General features: G+C 40.4%; 1 protein-coding gene across 1 annotated transcript in view; it reads left to right on the forward strand.

The window, feature by feature from the left end:
• Positions 1-21,916, forward strand: part of DST (dystonin) — a 637,844-nt gene that overhangs the window by 19,377 nt on the left and 596,551 nt on the right. The window contains exon 3 of the mRNA XM_088455927.1: positions 18,778-18,969. Within this exon, the coding sequence (XP_088312053.1) occupies positions 18,778-18,969 (192 nt within the window). The remainder of the gene's footprint in view (positions 1-18,777; positions 18,970-21,916) is intronic.

Here is a 21,916-nt window from a genome sequence, read left to right on the forward strand (position 1 = left end):
TATGTTTCATAATATACACCTTATACACACAGCCTGAAGGTAGTTTTATACAATATTTTTAATAATTTGTGCCTTAGACAAAGTTTGTGTACATTGAACCATCAAAAATCAAAGGTTTCATTTTCTCAGTCATTCCAAAATTATTTCGTATTTTGGAATATTCCGTATTTCGGAATATTTGGATATGGGAGACTCAACCTGTAATAACAACTGAAAGTTTTAAAGCTAAATAAAAGTTATAATAAAGCAAAGTAAAATATACATTTCCACAAGCCTTTGTCAGGCTTGAGGCCTAGGAACATGTATCTATTCACAATATCAAATTACTCCAACTTCCCTTGGAAGAAGACTTTGCAATCAGAGACATATATTCAGGTGTCCTTCCCATGAAGTTTCTTTGAAATAAATGTACTCATCAGGATTTGGAATAAACTTTCAAATCTAGGCTCAATAGCCTTCCTGGTATATTTCCAAATTATCATCCAATCTCCAGGTTGTAAACATGCAGTTCCTGTATCAGGATAAAGGACTGGAGTAGAAGAAAACACCTATGTATTTTAGTTAATTGCTTCTGTAAGATTGATACATAGTACACCATATCTGCAGTTGACCTTTATTATGATTTTCTTAACACACTGGAGAAAATAATTTTCTTAAATATCTTAATTACCTTGGCCATTGTCTTTGCATTTGCCCTCCAACGCGCCTACCCTCTGGGCTAGTGACTGATGAGGCTCGTACAAGAGGACATCACATTCGGAACATTTGGGCAGTGGTATAAAATCAATTTGTAAACTTTGTAAGGAACACTGAGTATGGGGAGTACTTTACAAAGGGGTTGGGACAGTCTTACCCAGATTGTCCAATGTACATATTAGACACCTTGTTTCAAAGGCATGTGCTGTCTGTGCAAAACGCGGAGCTATCCAATTACGGTTGGTGATAGCCACCATTGTATCCTTCCTCAAGTGCACCTCACCATGTATTATCTGGGCCATAACTGGGTAAATTGTTTTTGGTAGCCCTAAACGTTGACCTTCCCCCCACTCACCATTTATCTTTAGCTCCTAGCTTTGCTTTTAGCTCCTAGCTTTGCTTTTCTCAGCCTCTGGAGCTTTTACCTCAAGCTTTGTGAGGATACTTAGATCAATCTTGGGGGCGGGATCTACCACATAAGTGGGTTGCCCTAGAGAACAGTGACTTATGGCAGCAACATGTGCAGCCTGGTCTACCAGTCTATTGTCTTCAGCTTCAGGTGTAGTCTCTCAAGTGTACCTTCATTTTTATCACTACAACCCTTTGGGATAACTAGATTGTAGTAGACAGTGCTCTGACGTAGCCAGCATATATTGTGTTTGGAACTCCACCTTCAAAAGAAACATTTGAAAAGTTAAATAAGGACAATGATTCCTGCTTCATTAGTTCAATACAATCATGATCAGGAAAATAAAAAGTTTGTATATTTTCAGTGTCCTCCTTGACACTGTCACAATTTACTTGTATATTTTATCACTATTCTCTCCCATCTTTTGAAACCTGCAAAAGTAATGATGACGCAGGGTTTCAACATTGTACCTTTACGAATGACATTACTTGTACAACAAAGCTACTTCGTATTTTGTAAGCTTAACAACAGATAAATGCTTTCTTTAAGCTTTAGATTTTATAGCTTCATGTGATACTATAAGAGTTAAGGGGTGTCCTAACACTATGTCACAACTTAACAGTGTCTAGGTGACAAGAGTTTCCATGTGATTGTTCAATGACCCCCTGAGCATGTGAGTTAGACTCATGACTAAACAGTATAAACAGCATACTATAATCAGGTAAAACCAATGCTGATGCATTCATAATAACTTATTTTACAACATGATAAACTTCAATTAATTTACATGTTAATGCAAGGGAATTCTATTGTATCAATCCCTTGTTTGCATTATACAAAAGTTACAATTTATTTGCAGAAAGTATTCATTCCAAACAATATGTAAATAAGCTCAAAAAGGCCTTAAGCTGTTTGGACATTTGCTTTCTGAATTACACTAATATATAATGTCCTAAAAAAATCAACTTTTTGTCTGTATGGATTACAATTTATCTTTAAATACTTTATAATTTTGTTTTACTTGTGCAGAATATTCAATAATACTATTGTTTTATGCAAACAATTTTGCCTTGAATCAACACTAAATTGTCCACATATAGTATAACGATTATGATTGCACTGGCAAATAGCCCAATTTTTTTTAACATTAAGATTTGCAGCACACCCTTGTAGTTTAGACTAAACATACTGCTTCTTTTGTTAGAGACCAAAGGCAGTAAAATACTATGAGGTGGGTGGTATGCCATTTAACAAGGTGTGCAGATTAGGTATCGTTAGTGTATTAAACCTGTATCCTTCTATTAATCTCTCTTAAATTTGTAATTATCTTAAAGGAGGGTGATCCATCTGCATTTGGGCGGAACGTTTAATAAGGGACAAAGGCAAGTTGCAACTGGAACGGCATTTCCTAAATACCCCTACATTCATGTAACCTTCTACTTATTTGGTTACTTGATCTGATCTTAAAGGGTATTGTTTAACTAGCCACACATGTTTTCTTTAAGTTTGATTTAAATGGGCAGTAACCTTATATATATTTTACCCTGTGCCCGTACATATCAGAGACTTTAGCAAACATCTCATTTAAGTGTTAACAACATTAATGAGATCTATTGATGCGTGTTACTTGTATCATAGGCTATTTTTCTAAGAAGTCTTGGTTTGGAAGCTAAAATTGCTTCCCCATCTTTGTATGTTATTGTAGCATTTAATGCTGACAATAGATCTGCCCCTAGCAGATTAAGTGGACAGTCATCTGAGACTATTGCACCATTATTTACAATAATCTGCAATGGATTGGTCTTTTGTAAATACTGTATTTGACTATCCAGGCCAGTGGCCGGGACTACAGAGGAGGTCAAATGTTCTGGTGAGATTAATTTGAACTGAATAACATTTTTAGCAGCCCCAGATGGGTACAATATTTTGCGGGACTCTATGACTGGTTATATTGAGAGGTAGGTGGTTCTGAGGGCTATCTTCCTATGCTTTGTCTGTGTGTTCTATTCTAATACACATTCACATGGGTTTACTGAGATGAGGACAATCCTTATGTTATTAACGTTACCTTCTTAATAATTGTTACATTTGAACACTTGTAAACACTTCAATGCTACAATCCAATTTACTCACTATGGGTAACATATATGTAAATAACAATATCTTAATAAATCCTAATACAGGATTAAGGAAAAGGTGGACAGTATTACTTACATTGTCCTCGTAATACCATAACCATGCAACACTTATACATATTTATGTAGTATCACTAAAACAAATGTCAATAGCAAAAAATAAAAAACACTTTTTGCAACAAAACAAAGGCTCATTAAAGACAATTGTGATTGGCCTGTGGAATGACAAAATTCGGCATAAACGGAGATTTTTCTCTGAGCTTTTTCTGAACATTGGGGGTCATTCAGACCCGCTCGCGAGCGCAGGACGCTCGCAAGTGGGTCGATGTTTCCCCACTGCGCATGACGGAGTGCGCATGCGCGAGACCCGGCAAGCGACGGGCTCTCCATCGCTCTGGGTCTCGCACCAAAGGGGGCGTGCTGTCGATGTTGATTGACAGCATGCCCCCTTTGGTGGGCGTGCTGGGGGCGTGCCTGCCAGACGGAGGCGTTCCCATGGGAACGCCTACCATCTGTAGCCGGCCCCACTGACATCACTAGTGATGTCAGTGGGAGTGATTTTGGCTCTGATAGAGCCAAAATCACTCCAGGGCTTGCTGCAGCGAGACCCTACCGCAGGGTCTCCGACGCAAGCCCGATGGTCGCGATGGTCAAGACCATCGTGACCATCATCATGGACGCTCGCATATGCTGTGGGTGGACACCCACAGCTATGTGAGCGGCCAGGAGGCCGCTCCATTTTCATGGAGGAGGGCACTGATTCAGAGCGAGCGCTCTGGTCAGAGCGTTCGGCTCTGAATCAGGCCCATTATGTCATTCTTTCAAATCTTTGAATATCTCATTAACATCATATTTAAATGTCATTGAATATTCACCTTAATTTATATATCTTTTACGTTAATTACTTCTTAAGCTCACTATTTTCTGCACAAACTGCTGAAATTTCAACTTCTTCTGAACACTCTCTCGCCCTTCCTTCAGAATGTCTTAAAGGGAGATTGTTAGATCTCAGACATACAATAAGCAAAACTTCAGCATCTGATTCAAAACCAATTTCTTTTAAAACGCAACTACAGTATTACATTGTATGGGCGTCCCCACACACATAGGATTAAACTGAAATTGAAGGTACCGGCATACAGATATGTTCTTACACAGCTGCAGTCACACTAAAAAGGCCCTGCTAGCTTCGGGCATCTTTTTACTTACAAAATTGTGTCTAAGTCACAATGCAATGTGACGAGGACGCACCAGCAGTCTGTGCTGATTAATTTGATATGCAACACTTGTATATCTGTGTGCTTCCGAGTCTCTGAATCCGCACACGTAGTGCTACAGTGTAGGGACTACAGCTTTTTTTTCATTCCAAGTTCAAATGAATTAGCACAGTCTGCTGGTGCGTCCTAGTCACATTGCATTGCGACTTAGATGCATTTTAGGGAAGAAAAGACGCCCAACTCTAGCAGCGTAGCACAAGACTTGGTGGCTCCCTCATGCCTGGCAAGTCACGCTGCGTGGCGTATTGAGCAGGGGCGCATCTATAATTAATGAATCCAAATAACCAATTCATCCAAATTAACAGATGTTGACAGGGTCTGTACTATTGACGATATGCTACATCGCTGCCCTGTGATAGAGAGTTCAACTTCCTTTATTTATACTCATACCAGACGTCAACTCAATTTAGAAACGTTGACTACTAGTTTATAAAAATGGAAGGTTGATTTCCCAAATGTAACCCTGGGAGATATCCTCAAAGCTTTTGTTCGTTTACATAAACAGCTTGTATCTGCATCATATGCAGAGATGCATTATAAATTATTGTGTTGCTCATACATCACGCCAAAATTACGTTTTCTCATAGGAGCATCTTCAAATCACCACTGACATAAGTGTAGCCAACCTAACGCATATTTTTTACATTGTATGTAGGCTTGTGATGAAGTTCACAGGTTTTGGTTGCTAATACAATTATACATTAATGACACTGGGGATTGTATTTAAGATCAGCTTAAATGGGCTTTATGGGATATATACAGGGTGAGGATTAGTCTGCGGGGTAGGGGGTGGGTTAGGGTTAGGCTGTGGGGGGGAACGTTAGGGTTAGGCTGCAGGGAGGGTTAGGGTTAGGCTGCGGGAAATGTGGGTTAGGGTTAGGCTACTTACCTTTGGGCAATGGGATTTTGACTGTCGGGATGCTACTGTCTGTGTTCCGACCACCAGCATCCCGACCTCCAGGATCCCGTACTTAACCCCCTCATATTCCCTCACAACTGTATTTGTATTAGAGAGAACAATTGATCTTGTTCTTATATGTATATTGATATATTCACTCTCATCTTGACTGTTTTGTTTATTTGTAAAATATGTGCAGTTCTACAATATTTAGAAATATATATATATTTTACACAAAAAGGATAACGTGTAGAGGCACACACAGATCATATATTCAGCAGCTGCAGAGATATTTGGGCTTAAGCATACCTACATCTATGTTTTTTAGTATATGTCAACTAAAACTAATTACATTAGTTTTACAGATTCAGATGAAACCCAACATTACCTATGATGACATATGTAAATGTTTTACAGCACTTCTTTTTTGTTTGGTGTATTTCGGATCTGCATTTTCTGGTAGAAAGTGTGTCTGCACTTATTTCTTGCCAAGAAATACCTTCTAGGTTATAAAAGAAATGATTAGGAGAGGCTCAGACAGGTGTCGTTTTCTGCCATAGAAAGCACATACTCTGAATCTGGTCCACACAGTGGAGCTCATGTAGAGGTGGACGTACATTTTTTATTTGTATAAAATACATTTCCATACTGCAAATTTAGACAAAAAATGCGTATGCTTACTGCAATATACATATTCGGACACAACTTACAGTAGCAAAGCCTCACATATTTATTAAAGTATCTGGGTGCATGCAGATATTAACATTTAATATTAGCATTTAACATAGAGGAACTGCAGCATATAGCTCTGATATCTTCCACGGTCCCTCCGTTTCCGACCGCAAAGCAGCCCCCATAGTTTTTTTATGGTGGCTGCTATGCTGTGGGATTTACCTTCGCATTCCGGAGCTTTGCCCCAGCCACTACCGCCATCTGAAGATGGTGTTAGCCTATAAGTAGCCTATTCCTTAGGATCCCTCTCCGTCAGCCACCAATGACGCATGCGCATCACAAGCATCTACACAGATGGTGTAATGATTAGTATTACTGACTCACAGCACTGAGGTCGTGGGTTTGATTCCCATCACGGCCCTAGCTGTGTGGAGTTTGTATATTCTCCCTGTGCTTGCCTGGCACTCTGGTTTCCTCCAACACTCCAAAAATATACTGGTAGGTTAATTGGTTCCCAACAAAATTAACCCTAGTGCATGTGATAGGGGTTAATTAGATTGTAAGCTCTACTGGGGCAGGGACTGATGTGAATGGCCAAATACTCTCTGTAAAGCACTGCGGAATATGTGTGCGCTATATAAATAACTGGTAATAAATAAATAAATAAATAACAACATTAACATGTGTAAAGTATTGGTTGAAAATTTTCCAAGAAACTATGAGACATCTCCCGTCCTCAACAACCCGGGACTGCAATTCCAGGACAGGTAGGTGATCGGAACATTAGTATGGCAACCTCCTTAGCCTTACTGTCTTGGGTGTTGCTCAGAAAGACATTGGGCTCGATTCTATTCAGCGCGAAGTGAATAGCACTGGGAATCAGCTCCCGGAGCTATTCAATACACCGCGCTGCTCCGGGTATGCGAGCAGAAATCCGACAAAAGTCCAGGCACGAGGATGTTTTCTGCCCTTCGCGCCTGGAAAACAGCATCGCGCTGGGAAGTTAAGTCGGGGAATGCCCGTTCTCGCTCCTTAAACAGGGTGTTTAGTCGTGAGAACGGGCATTCTCCAACTAAACACCGCGCATAATAGAATAGCTCTGGAAGCTATCTCCCGGTGCTATTTACATTGCGGGCAATTGAATCGAGCCCATTGAGTAGTAAAAATTACCACATTTTGGAGCTTCACTCATTTTAAAATGAGTCTCCTGTAAAATGCCAATGTCAGTACAGTCAGAGCAGAAAAAAGGGAGAACTTGGGAATTGTTATCCGCCACATCAAGGCCTTTAGAGTTAAAAGATGGAAAGCTTAGAACCTCAATAGAAGAAGCCATAGGTTATCAACAGGGAGAAGACGCCGCAGGACCCCACAATCCAGATCAAAGGTGTACACCCATATAGAGGAAGAATTATTGCCAGGAGAGGAGACAAAACATAGAGGCCAATAAAGCTGGAGGCACATGGAAAGGAGAAGGAAGAATGGGGCAGAACGTTTGCATTTTAAAAAATAATTAATTATAGAAAAAGAGGGTGATGTCCCGCCGTAAATCCAACACCAGGCTATGACAGGTTGTGCTTTGCACATTATAACAGGGAAACCTGCTGTGTGGGATCCCCCTGTCATAATTTGACACAGCTCTAACCTTTTCAGCCTGAGGAAACATGAGGAAAATGCAGCCCCATGCTGAAATTATTATTATTAATATTATTACCAGTTATTTATATAGCGCACACATATTCTGCAGCACTTTACAGAAAGGCCATTCACATAAGTCCCTGCCCCAGAGGAGCTTGCAATCTATGTTCCCTTTCACATGCTCACACACATACACACTAGGGTTAATTTTTTTGCTGGGAGCCAATTAACCTACCAGTATATTTTTGGAGTGTGGGAGGAAACCGGAGTACCCGGAGGAAACCCACGTAAACACAGGGAGAATATACAAACTCTGCACAGTTAGGTCCGTGGTGGGAATGGAATCCTCGACCTCAGTGCTGTGAGGCAGTAATGCTAACCATTACACTGTCTGTGCCGCCCCATGATTTGAGCTCACTCCTGCCGGTAGATGTTGAAGTAATAAACTGTTAATTATAGATGATGAAGATGATGATGATAAATTTATTGTGGCACTACAAGTCACAGCAAGTTTGGTAGTAGTAAACTGCTTAGGTATGCTAGGCTTGACATCATGATTTCATGCGCTCAAGGCTGTACTAAAATACATAAATTCAAACAACTCTGAAACTATCACTACCTACACATTAAAGACATTAATGAGTTGAATCGAATTCAGATTTATATGAACAATGATAGTAATGATGATATTACACTTAACCCCATCTTATCATCACTACATTCTAGTGTACAATGTTTTATTCTTTCAACTATAAATTACAACATGCAGTGTCCTGGCTGCTTTGCCTAATTTGTAATAAAAAGCTATTTTTTAAATGGAAATAAATATATAATTGTGATAATGATGACTGGAATGCTATGCATATTAATGGTGTTGGGCAGTGATTTGAAATACTGGATCACAAGCTATCATCTTTTTTTTTTAAATAACAGTTTTATTGAAGTTTTACAATATACAACATGCGGGAGAGGGGGACAGAAAAAAGAGAAGAGGAGGCGGGGATAGCATCATATGCAAAAGTCCAATAATAGTCATAATGACTGCACTAGCAGTGTATTGGGAACATTGACAAATAAGTAGGTGAGCGACTGCCAATAAAGCAGGGAGAATTATACCACAGTAGGAGAGAGTGAGAGGGGATTAGGACGGGACACATACAGCAACAATTCTGTTTTTTCTCTGTATATTTAAAATTAGTTTTAAAACATTCTATATTAAGGAGGCCTTGTAATGTATTATCTTGTTTTGCTTGTATAGTTGTTTTGGTGATTCATCTTATCTATGGGCCATATCCAATTAGATGCGATTTCGCGATACGTTTTCACATGTGCGTACTTTTTGCGTAAAATGCGTATTGCGCTATCCAATTGCCGTAATTTTCGCACATGCGAAATTTTCATAGACAAAAAACGGCAAACTGTTTTCACATTCTAAGAAAATTTTTTTTTTTTAATTAGCTTCATTTGGCCAATAATGACATGAATTTTGGGGTGAAAAAAAATAAAAGTGATGGGTTTAAAATAGTGGGTCTGATTTTTTGGGGGGGTGGGTGCTATATGGATGGGACATGTGTTTTAAACATTGCAGGTGGCTTCAGCAAGTATATTTTCAATTTTTTTAAAAAGTGCAATTTTATGACACAAAAATGTACTTGCATCCATTTTAATGTACCCCCAATTTAACTACATCATTTATTTTGGCCAAAAAAACTTGCTCTCTATAATTTTTCCACTGCTATGGTAAAATGCATACAACAGCCATTAGATACAATTTAAGATCCCCAATTCTTTTGACTATTGTCACTAATACACTTCTACACTTTTAGTTTGACTAATTTGGGGGTACAGGCAGACTTCCCCAATTTCACCTGCACTTTTCGCATATAACACATGGAGAATTTTTCGGGCGAATACAGCTTCGCATCTTTTGCAATAAGATTGCGCGAAAACCGGCACATGCGATAGCTACAAAAAGTGGCACATTCAGACGAATGGTGCAAAAAGAACGCCCATTTGAAAACTTAACGCCCTATGTTTTTTCTAGCAGCTTCTGTGTTATTCTGTATCTTCTTTATCCACACAAAAAACAGGTCTTTTGTATCTCCTCACTATTGACCTTGTCTTGTTTGTTTCTATGTATACAAATAGAACTAAGCCACCAAACACACATATTACAGTTCTTAATAAAATAAAATTAATCAATTGGCAGCTATTCCTTTCTGGTCCAACCAGCAGACTGAATATCTGGGAACTAAAAGAAATGGGGGGACCATTGACAATTATCCTAATAAATAGAATTCAGTGCCCAAAAGCCAAATGCGTGCTTACTGTGAGAAATTAAACAAGCTTAACGAATCAGATATTTGATCCTTTCTTCCTAACACTGTTCTGTAAACAGGGCCGGATTAAGGTTTGTGGGGGCCCTTGGGCAATAAACTTATGGGGGCCCCTAATAATATAAGGAAAGAGGTGGGCCTACAGTGGACAGTGGGCTGGGGTGGAGGTGGACGGGGTGGTCTGCATCCTCCTTTGGTGGGGTTGACTCGGAGCAGTGAGCTGCACTGTGATGTGGACAATAAGTCGCATTGTGATGATGTCAGTACAGTGCGACTTTTGACAGGGAAATATTTGCCAGGTGGACCGCTGATAAATAATATACAAAAAATAAGAAACAGCCGGAACTCATATGCTCCTTGTTAAAAAATGTGCCGATGCCCTCCATAATTACCAACCCTCTGAATGGATGGAAACACGGACATATAAACAGAAAGAATGCAATGGACCATTGGGAGGTGGGGGGGGGGGGCAAAAAGAGAGAGAGAGAGATTTACAGGCTATTAAGCTGTACAGGGATGCCCTAATGAGGTGAGCAGAGGAATGCAGTATGATTAAAGTCTGACCTGCACTCTGCACATCCGGTCATTAATTAGTTAAGTTTTATTGCTTTCTGTACCTACAGAACCTCTCTGTAGTTGACAGCTATACTGTTCTTTACAGAACCACAGAGAAGGGATTGTTTAGAGCAGTCAGCTGAAGTGTAGGGTGGATGTGTAGCGCTGTGATAAAAAGTAATTTATTACAGACCTTGCTCCGGGTGTCCTGAAGCAGGTTTTTGAACTGAAGGAAGGAGTCACTGCTCCGTGTTCTTCCTCTGATTTCTTCCCGCGGAGAACCTGCCTGCCTCAAATTCTGCTGTTCACTAGGGGAATGTCCATTCCTGGGGCTGCCGCCCACTGCCTGCCTTATGGGGAGGAACTACCCGCTCTGTCACAGCCCCCTGCTGCTTGTACTGTCTGAAGGAAACTCCTGAGTCCTGGCTCTCTGTTACTGCTACAGCTGGATGTCAGTCAGAGCTGCCGCTCGTCAGTCCCCTCAGGAGTGCAGGTAATGAGTACACAGCAGGCAGGGTAGTGAGCTCCGCGGCGGCCGCTGTATATGGAACAGCTGAGCTGCCGCCGGAAAGATATCCTGCTCTGCTCTCCTGTGTGGGGGCCCCCTGCGCCCCTGTCGCCCCCCCTATAATCCGGCCCTGTCTGTAACAGGGCCAACGGGCTGCTTTACTATCTTTTTGTAAAAAATAGTCACAAACAAGATCATGGTCATATACCGGATCGAACACATAGGAAGTCTCAGCAGGCTAGAGCACAGGTTCTCAAACTTGGTCCTTGGGACCCCAAACAGTGCATGTTTTCCCCGATTATCTCCACCTGTGGCTCTTTTAAAACGTGTCAGTGAGTAATGACTACACCTGTGCATCTGCTAGGTGATCTGGAAAATGTGAGCTGTTTGGGGTCCTGATGACCAAGTTTAAGAACCACTGTGCTAGAGCATACTGTCTGAGTAGCGCTTAAATAAGGAAGCCAGGGTTTAACAGTCCGCCTACAGTGACGGTAATGGTCATGTGACCATAGATTTAAGGTCAAGGAAGCATCGGCCTCAAAGTCATTCAGGGAAAAAGCTGCTGAACACGTAACTGGTAGTCACAAGAAAAAAAGGCTAGATACAGTTGCAATGTTTTTTTTTAATAATGTATAATCTTACATGGGATTGTACAGTAGTTTAGTAATATATTATGTACTGCACATATTTCAACTTATTTTAAAATAAAGCTTTTACAGTAATTATACACTAAAAGTTGAGTGGTATTTATTTTAATTAATCTATTAGACATTATCTATCAATACTACTCTGTCCCCAGCTCTATCACATTGCAAACTACAATATTTCTGATTTTATATAACATAACAATACTAGCAAAATTATCCAAATTATTCACGTCTGCTTTTATTTCTAAAATATGCACTATGTGATAATGTACAGTATGCAATTAATTGGGTCATTAGGTTTGGAAACCAGTATATCTAATAGCTTTGCATGAAAATAGCATTACTACTGCAATGGTTTTAATATAATGACCACTGAAATCTATCAGATGACTCAGATTTTTTCTGGTGGTTTTGCTGTAAAAATAAGTTCTTTCTCAGGCAAGTTTTAACTATAGTAGACTGTTCCCTCCAGTTCCTATAACTTGCCTAAACACTACAATTTTATCTGAGCAGTATATTAGTTGACCCGTAGAGCTGCTTGCGAGCGGGTCTGAATGAGGACCTTAGTTCAGGTATAACGAAGTCAGGGATGTAGTCGCTATTGTAGAGTTGGGAAGTTGTGCTGTGTATATAGGAGTCAATGAAGTAGAGTAGTGATGTAGTGTGGGAAGACAGTGCAGGATATAGAGGGTCAATGATGCAGTTCATGTTCAAGAGGGGTGAGTGATGATGTGCAAGGTATAGAGGTGATAGCATGGTAGTGCAGTGATGTAGTGTGGAGTTGTAGTGCAGTGTCTAGGGAGGACAGGTATGTATTGTAGAACATGGAGTTGTCAAAGATGTAGTGCAGTGATGAAGTGCAGGGTACAGATAAAAAAAGACACATCTTTCAGACTTTTCCTCTGGTTGTTATGGTTCTTGCACATACTTTATACATTTCTTCATACATCTATTTTTTACCACTATTGCGATGTTTCTACAGCTGCCAGAAGTCCCATTTTCATGATAACCAACAGGGATGTGGCCTCACTAGTGTTACAACCCATTCAGTATATTAAGGGGTATGAGGGGACTCTGAGGTATATAAAGGAGCATGAGGGGGCTCTGAGGCACATAAGGTGCATTTGTAACAGATTATAAATAAAAGAGGATATGTCGTCTTGAAAACTGATAAATGGTTGTAATCCTACTGTGGATTTAGCCACATCCCTTGTCATGCCCAATGTTCAGTAATCTGAAAATGAAATGGTGGTGGACTCTAGGTGCTCCAGTTTCCTCCTACAATACAAACACATGTTAGGCAAACCCTGGTAGGCAGGGGCGTCTGAATGATTTTATGTTGGGGGGGCAATATATAATTTAATCTTGGCGCTCCCCTCCTCCCGCCGAAACAGCAGGAGGTAGGGACTGGAGCAGTGGCCACGGACGGTCAGGGGCTGTGCATTATAGGAATAGACTGCACAGCCCCTGCATTGCACAGAGGAGGAGCAGGTGTACTGTGTAGTGCTTTAACTTAAAAAACTGCACATACACCTCCTCCATGCAGTGCAGGGGCTGTGCAACCTATTTCTATAATGCACAGCCCCTGACCGTCCGCAGCCGATGCTCCACTGGCGCCCTTCAAATTTTCTCACTAAAGCACTGCATAATGTGTAAGAACTATATAAGAAATTTTAAATAAATAAACAAATGTTGTTACTATTTCTGTTAATCTGCATACCATTGAAGGCTTCCATTATTGAAAACAGTAACTGATCTAAAAAATGTACAAGCTGTATATTACATATATACTTTATATACACTGTGAATCTCTAGACTTAGTTATATTTTGGCTTCCTCAGCTACAATACAGTCTGTATTTGATGACGTCAACTCAACATGGAGCCTGCAAGTACACAATTTTCCTACTGCTCAGTATTTCTCTTTGATTGGAACGTGCATATTTTTCCCCTACATGTGCACTTTTGGCAAGCTCCGTAACTCTCCATTATTTATTGCCAAACAAACGGAAACTAGATGCCAGACTGGGATTTAGATATTTTGCTCCAATGCAGACTTCATTTGCTTGCTGACTATAGTGCTTGGCTTTTTGCCTTACTGAAGATTTGACCTTGTGAATTATAGTGTCAATAAAAGGGAAAAGTTGATATCATGATTATTACATGACAACATCGGTTCATTTTTGTTAGAAATTATTTTATACAGTGCATCCGGAAAGTATTCACAGCGCTTCACTTTTTCCACATTTTGTTATGTTACAGCCTTATTCCAAAATGGAGTAAATTTATCATTGTCCTCAAAATTCTACACATAATACCCCATAATGACAACGTATAAAAAGTTTTTTGCAAGGTTAATAAAAAAAAAAAAAAAATCACATGTACATAAGTATTCACAGCCTTTGCTCAATACTTTGTTGATGCAGTGGCGTCCCTCCCTGCGGTGTCACCCGGTGCTGGGAGGGACGTTGTGTGCGTAGCGCGGCCGCGCCCCCCGAAGAGGGGGCGTGGCCTTGTGCAAATGGACGTGGCCTCGCGGGATGGGGTGTGGCCTCGCGGCCCGATCCCTCTCGTCCCGTTTTTTAATATTACTGGGAGGGGGTGCAGGGGGTGCTTACTGCATTGTGTTGCAGTGTCGGCTCCCTCACAGTGTCAGGAGCCGGGTGCTGCACTTAATACTACAGTACAGCACCCGGCTCCTGTCACTGTGGGGTAGTGTCAGTCTGCATCTTGGTGTCACCCCTCGGTGGGTGACACCCGGGTGCAGCCCGCACCCCCCTTGTGACACCACTGGTTGATGCCCCTTTGGCAGCAATTACAGCCTCAAGTCTGTTTGAATATGATGCCACAAGCTTGGCACACCTATCTTTGGGCAGTTTCGCTCATTCGTCTTTGCAGCACCTCTCAAGCTCCATCAGGTTGGATGGGAAGCGTCGGTGCGCAGCCATTTTCAGATCTCTCCAGAGATGTTCAATTGGATTCAAGTCTGGGCTCTGGCTGGGCCACTCAAGGATATTCACAGAGTTATCCTGAAGCCACTCCTTTGATATCTTGGCTGTGTGCTTAGGGTCGTTGTCCTGCTGAAAGATGAATCGTCGCCCCAGTCTGAGGTCAAGAGCGCTCTGGAGCAGGTTTTCATCCAGGATGTCTCTGTACATTGCTGCATTCATCTTTACCTCTATCCTGACTAGTCTCCCAGTTCCTGCCGCTGAAAAACATCCCCACAGCATGATGCTGCCACTACCATGCTTCACTGTAGGGATGGTATTGGCCTGGTGATGAGCGGTGCCTGGTTTCCTCCAAACATAATGCCTGGCATTGACACCAAAGAGTTCAATCTTTGTTTCATCAGACCAGATAATTTTGTTTCTCATGGTCTGAGAGTCCTTCAGGTGCATTTTGGCAAATTCCAGACGGGCTGCCATGTGCTTTTTACTAAGGAGTGGCTTCCGTCTAGCCACTCTACAATACAGGCCTCTTTGGTGGATTGCTGTAGAGATGGTTGTCTTTCTGGAAGGTTCTCCTCTTTCCACAGAGGAATGCTGTAGCTCTGACAGAGTGACCATCGGGTTCTTGGTCACCTCCCTGACTAGGGCCCTTCTCCCACAGTCGCTCAGTTTAGATGGCCGGCCAACTCTAGGAAGAGTCCTGGTGGTTCTGAACGTCTTCCATTTATGGATGATGGAGGCCACTGTGCTCATTGGGACCTTTTAAAGGAGCAGATATTTTTCTGTACACTTCCCCAGATTTGTGCCTCGAGACAATGCTGTCTCGGAGGTCTACAGACAATTCCTTGGACTTCATGCTTGGTTTGTGCTCTGACATGCACTTTCAAGTGTGGGACCTTATATAGACAGGTGTATGCCTTTCAAAATCATGTCCAAACAACTGAATTTACCACAGGTAGACTCCAATTAAGCTGTAGGAAAATCTCAAGGATGATCAGTGGAAACAGGATGCACCGAGCTCAATTTTGAGCTTTATGGCAAAGGCTGTGAATACTTATGTACATGCGATTTCTTAGTTTTTTTTTAAATTAAATTTGCAAAAATCTTGAAAAAACTTTTTACACGTTGTCATTATGTGGTATTGTGTGTAGAATTTTGAGGACAAAAATTAATTTATTCCATTTTGGAATAAGGCTGTAACATAACAAAAAGTGAAGCGCTGTGAATACTTTCCAGATGCACTGTAGCTGCCATACAAGTACAAAGTATCACACACATTTTATAAAGAAAGGAACACAGGGCCTGATTCAGAGCCGCTCGCTAGATGCGATCGCTCGCACGATGTGTATGCAAGTTGTGTAGGCAGTGCTACTGCACTGCAATGCATTAGCACGCCCAGTAATTCTTAGAGAGCGATCACATAGTGTATGCAGACAACCACCAGCCTGTTTTAATACGCCCCCTTGTACACGTTACATCCAGGAAGTGTATGCAACCATCAGTACATCGGATGCTATCGTAGCGCTTGAGGTTGACCATACCCTGCTGCAAGCACTGTGAGCACTTCAGTGTAAATGCAAGCCAGGTGATGTGTTCTATGATGCTGTCTTATAATTATGCACACCTCTAAAATACCGTTGACACGCTCAGGCACTCCTGCGTTTGCACCTCCACTCCCCCGTTTTTAATGGCCAGCCCCTGTTACCACCTACAAACGGCTTCCCCTGTCACTCACTCTGCTGGGCTGTCTATGCGCAGTGAGTGAACGCATTGTGAGCTTTTGCTAAGGTATGCGCATGCGCACTGAATTGCGTACGCATGTGCACTGCGTTTCATACGCATGTGCACAATGCATAACAACGGCAGCAGCGAAAGTATGCATCTTAGTGACCGGGTCTGAATCAGGCCCACTGTCTTTCTGTCTTATTCCGGAATAGAGGTACAGGTTGAGTCTCCAATATCCAAATATTCCGAAATACGGAATATTCCGAAATACGGAATATTTTCAGCATGACTGAGATAATGAAACCTTTGATTTTTGATGGTTTAATGTACATAAACTTTGTCTAAGGCACAAATTATTAAAAAGATTGTATAAAATAACCTTCAGGCTGTGTGTATAAGGTGTATATGAAACATAAATTAATTTAATGTATGTACACAAACTTTTTTTGATGCACAAAATTATAAAAAATATTGTCTAAAATGACCTGCAGGCTGTGTGTATAAGGTGTATATAACACATAAATGCAATCTGTGTGTATATTTGGGTCCCATTTCCAAGACATTTCATTATAATATGCAATTATTCCAAAATATGGAATATTCCGATATCCAAAATACCCCTGGTCCCAAGCATTTTGGATATGGGAGACTCAACCTGTATTATTCTTAGTTTTTATTGTTGTGACACAACTGTGAATTTATCCACCATAATAATTTGACAGATAATAATTATTATTATTTTTTTTTTAAGCAAAAACACATCCAAATATATAATTTCGAATGATTACCTAATGACAGTGTGTTGTTTCTCTCATCACTTAGAATATATTGGGAATAACGTTTGATGATACCGGCATAAGTATATAAAAATAACTGTTTAGGGTTTGACCTTGATTTTGTATTATCAGAACTGTTTATTTATTTTTCACTCTATTAAACCTGGTTTTATTTATTTGTTAATTTCTGATACCCTCATGAAAACAAGGTAGTTTGATGTTTTGTATCATCTTTTTTATGGCTGTATGTCATTCTTTTTTTTTTTTTTTTTGTTTACCTGATATCTATCTACCTTTAATAAATAAAGAGATTAATAAAAATAATTATAATTAGATTTTTGTTATTTGCTTTTCATGGTGTTTTTTTTTATAGATTATGACTGCATGCAGCAGCTCACAATTACCTGCTGTTGCATCCTGGAGATCTTGCGATATTTGTGAGATCTCGTGCATGCGCAGTTAGGACCGCCTGGAAGTAAGACGCAGTTCCATAACACTAGGCTGATGAGTTTTCTCTCCCCCACTCCGGCGGCTGGATATGTTAATACTTCTCTGCGTTATTGCTTTCTGTTTTGCCATAATAAGTGCCACTATAATACATCTCCCCCTATTTTTCATATGACAACCTTAGGGCTTGTTGCTTTTTTTTGTAGAGAAAAATAAAAAATACCACTATACATTTAAATGAGAAATATTTATTGCCTGAAACGGAAGCTTATTTTCATTACCCTGCTATCTCTTTATTGATTTAAAAAAATAACAATAAATAAAATGTATTCTCATTATTGATTAATTACTTAGAAGTGTTTCACTGTCTTATAAAATGCATTGCAACTGTATCACTAATGTTTTATTTATTTATATTATATCTCCATTCATTAACAGCTCAGCTGGTATCTACTTGCTTTACATGTATAGGTTTGAACTGTGTTGTATGGTTTATTGCAGTGGTTCTTAAACTCGGTCCTCAGAACCCCACACAGGTCACGTTTTCCAGGTCACCCAGAAGGTGCACAGGTGTAGTCATTACTCACTGACACATTTTAAAAGATCCAGAGATGGAAATTATTATTTCACTTGTGGTTCTGTGAGGAGACTTGGACATCATGCAATGTTTGGGGTCTTGAGGACCGAGTTTGAGAACCTGTTGTTTATTGCTTTGCACATTTCTACATTATCTCACATGCCCTCATAAAGTTTACAGTCCATCACTTGCATCACATTTTCCTTGCTCTGTATGTATTATACAATTGGTGTTACTATTTAAGTTATAATGGGTTGAGAATGTACAGCCAAATATGTAATTAGGAAATAATGATGAATTTATATTCACTCATATTTACACCTATATGCTACAAGGGCTGCAGTATATTGATAAATAACAGGATGAGAAACATGTTTGAAGGTAAAGGTATACAACCAGTTATTGTAAACAGTAGCCATAAATGTTTCCTCTAAAAGACATTGGTATTTGCATACCTTTACTCTGGGTGTGCATACGTTTATTCACCCTGCATTTTTCCCTTTACAAGCAATGTAAACAAGACTTCCTTTTTTCTAGGGATTTAGGCCAAGCCCTCGTCACCTGAGAAGGTACACCCGAGCTCGTGTTGAAGAGACAAAGCCTCTAGCTGAGGTCCAGCAGAGTGACCAAGATTCTTCCTCCAACCTGAGAAAAAGAAAGGTCAAGCGAAGCAGCCGGGTCCAGCCTGAATTTTATCAGTCTGTGCAAGTAACACCCACTAGGAAACCGGTATGTATCCTGTGTCTCCTGCACAATGCCATGACACCTGAGAATAAATGGTCTACATCTGTATATGTCTTGTACATCTCATTTACACTGTTTCCTCTGACCATGAGCATGTTTATACAATATCCAGTACCTACTGTACACAATGCTAAATGGTAAACCTATTACGCCAACAGGAAACAGGAGAACAGCTAGAGATTCACTGTACATGTGTACATGGCTTGTTCTATTGGAATAGCAGGTTACATGAAACATGAAAATGCAGTACACAGGGATGATTTAAGAGGAGGAGGGGTCTGTGTGCAGTGCCCTCTCCCCACCCCTAGTGCAGAGGGAACTCCCTTCCTCCCAAGATCTTTTGCCAGCAGCGCATCAGTGCAGCGATGTATTCTGAAAGATTGAGCAAGTCTTGCTATCTCCTCTGTTGGTGACATCTTTCAGAAAGAATTGCAGGCAAAGGGTAATGGGGAGCAGTAACCGCACAGCAAAGGGTGTTTGTTCTGGGTGCAGGGTGTGTGGGGCCCTCTCTGACTAATGGGCCCGTGTACACTGCGAACCCTACTCCCTTTGTAGATGAGCCACTGGCATACAGTAAGAGCATGCAGAGATTAGCTAAGCACGTTCCTTTGAGATGTGTTTTATTTGTAGTTATTACTAACTTAAAACACATTAGCTATGGCACATAAGCTTTGCGTCTCTGGACACATTTACATTGAAGGGTGCATGTATTTTAAGACGCATGCAATTGAAAATACAAATGTGGAATCGCAAGTGTGCAAATAAGCATCTTTACTTTCACCTCTAAAGCAGACTCTGTCTGTTTCACTTTCACTTAACTTCTAATAACTGATATACTGTATACATGCCGTGTCTCAGTGCACAGCAAAAGCCAGGTAACACTCAATCGCATTAGGACAGGGTTGATGTCACCCCCTTTTAGATAAATACATTGACAATGTTACAACTTACATTACTGTGTAATTCTAATGAGTGGAAGCGTTTAGCAAAATAGTTTCTAAATTGAAGCTTGCAAAGAATTTCTAAGAGCCATGGCAACATGTTATAGACAGCGTGTTTGTGTGTGTGCAACACTACATTATTGTTTCCTTAGGAATAAAAAGAGTAGTATGTTTTAACGAAATGTAGAGTTGTGGTATGTCATGTGCTGAAGACTTAATCACATTATGGGCCTCATTCAGAGCAGAACAGACTTTTGTGTCAAAATCTGGCTGCAGAATTCTGTTCTTACCTATGTATTCCGAGTTGCATGTTTCTGTGCAGCACAAAAGCTAAAGTAACAGTGTGTACACACTAATGCTGCCCACAAACATAGCGGTCTGCACACGATGAGCCGATGTGTATGATTTACCTTGAAACTCTCCCCGGCAGCTCTGCACACGATGTCCACACGATTTGGTGTCCAATCTTCATACGATCTCTCCTGCATCCAGACTTTCACAGTGCATCGTCTCCTAGATTGTCAGATCTGCCCTACTGCACGGCAGATATGACGATGCGATGTGCGACCAGCGGGGACACGCATCGCATCGTGATCGTGAGTGGGGACTCACGATTTACTCTCAATTTGGCCATATTTTACACGATCTGTCGTTACAATGTGTCGGAATCGGCCAGATCGGGTAAAATATCGCTATGTGTGTGGCCAGCTTTAGATATGATATAAGCTTGATGCAGCATCATACTACATATTCCAGTCATCATCATCATTAATTAATTAATAATGAAAGCTAATGTTTAAAGTTAAAAAAAAGTGATACTGCCTTACCAGCGCAGACCTGGAGCAGAACGAGTAAAAATAATTTATAAGAAAAAGTATATATCAAAACGATTGCAAAATGTTTTCTTTAATTGAAAACAAACATTTTTTCATTCATTTTCTTCTGTTATCGGCATGCTGAGAGGAATGTAACAGAAGAAGGTTTCCAGGGGTACTTATACCTCTGCAATCCTGGTTACATTATCTCTCGTTTTCTCTGATGTTTAATACATAGATACCTGTGACACAAACACAGAGGTCGGTCTTAGCATGGAGTGCACTAGCAAGTAACAAAAAGTGATGATCTATGTGAAAAATTACTAATCTGAAACAATATAGTATATAAGAAAAACAGCACTAAGGATTTCTAAATTAATGACACGTGTTTAGAATATGGCTTGATAGAATAAAAGTATATATCAATGTAATAAGTACACAATAAGTAAATTAACACATATAAAATATACTGTATGAGGTATAACTTTTTAGTTGTGCAAATTATCTTTGGGGAGGTCCAAGTGGGCGTAGCACAGGATGTGCGTTCTCAGCTTGGTCCATAGTCTCACAAACGGTTGTGCTAAGTACTTACTAAGATCATTCCATCCATCACTTTCCAAACATAAAATAATTCTGTTTCTCGGTTTATACAGGGCTATGACAATGATAAAGGAAAGCATGTTGTAGTTTGCAAAGTTTATCGTGGTATAGTTATATAAGCATTCATTTTAATTAGTGTATGTGTTTATACCTCAGGTTCTCAAACTCGGTGTCCAGGACTCCAAATAGTACATGTTTTCCAGGTCTCCTCACAAATGAAATAATTAGCTCCACCGGTGAATCTTTTAAAATGTGTCAGTGAGTAATGAATACATCTGTGCACCTTCTGGGTGACCTGGAAATTGTGACCTGTGTGGGGTCCTGAGGACCGAGTTTGAGAACCATTGGTTTATACTAATTAATGCAGACCCTCCAAAATGACCCGTTCCATTAGGTACACAATGCTCTGCTCCTGGACTTCCTTCTTAATGTATGATTGCAGCCACCTGTGTGAAACACTTGTCTCATCAATTACCTAGTTCAGCACAGGTGGCTGCAATTATACATTAGGTGGGAAGTCCGAGATCAAAGCATTTTGTACCTGATGGAAGAGGTAATGTTGGAGGGTAGGGTAAT

The sequence above is a fragment of the Taudactylus pleione genome, unplaced genomic scaffold (assembly GCF_031769625.1).
Source record: "Taudactylus pleione unplaced genomic scaffold, aTauple2 ptg000678l, whole genome shotgun sequence".
Taxonomy (NCBI): Eukaryota; Metazoa; Chordata; class Amphibia; order Anura; family Myobatrachidae; genus Taudactylus; species Taudactylus pleione.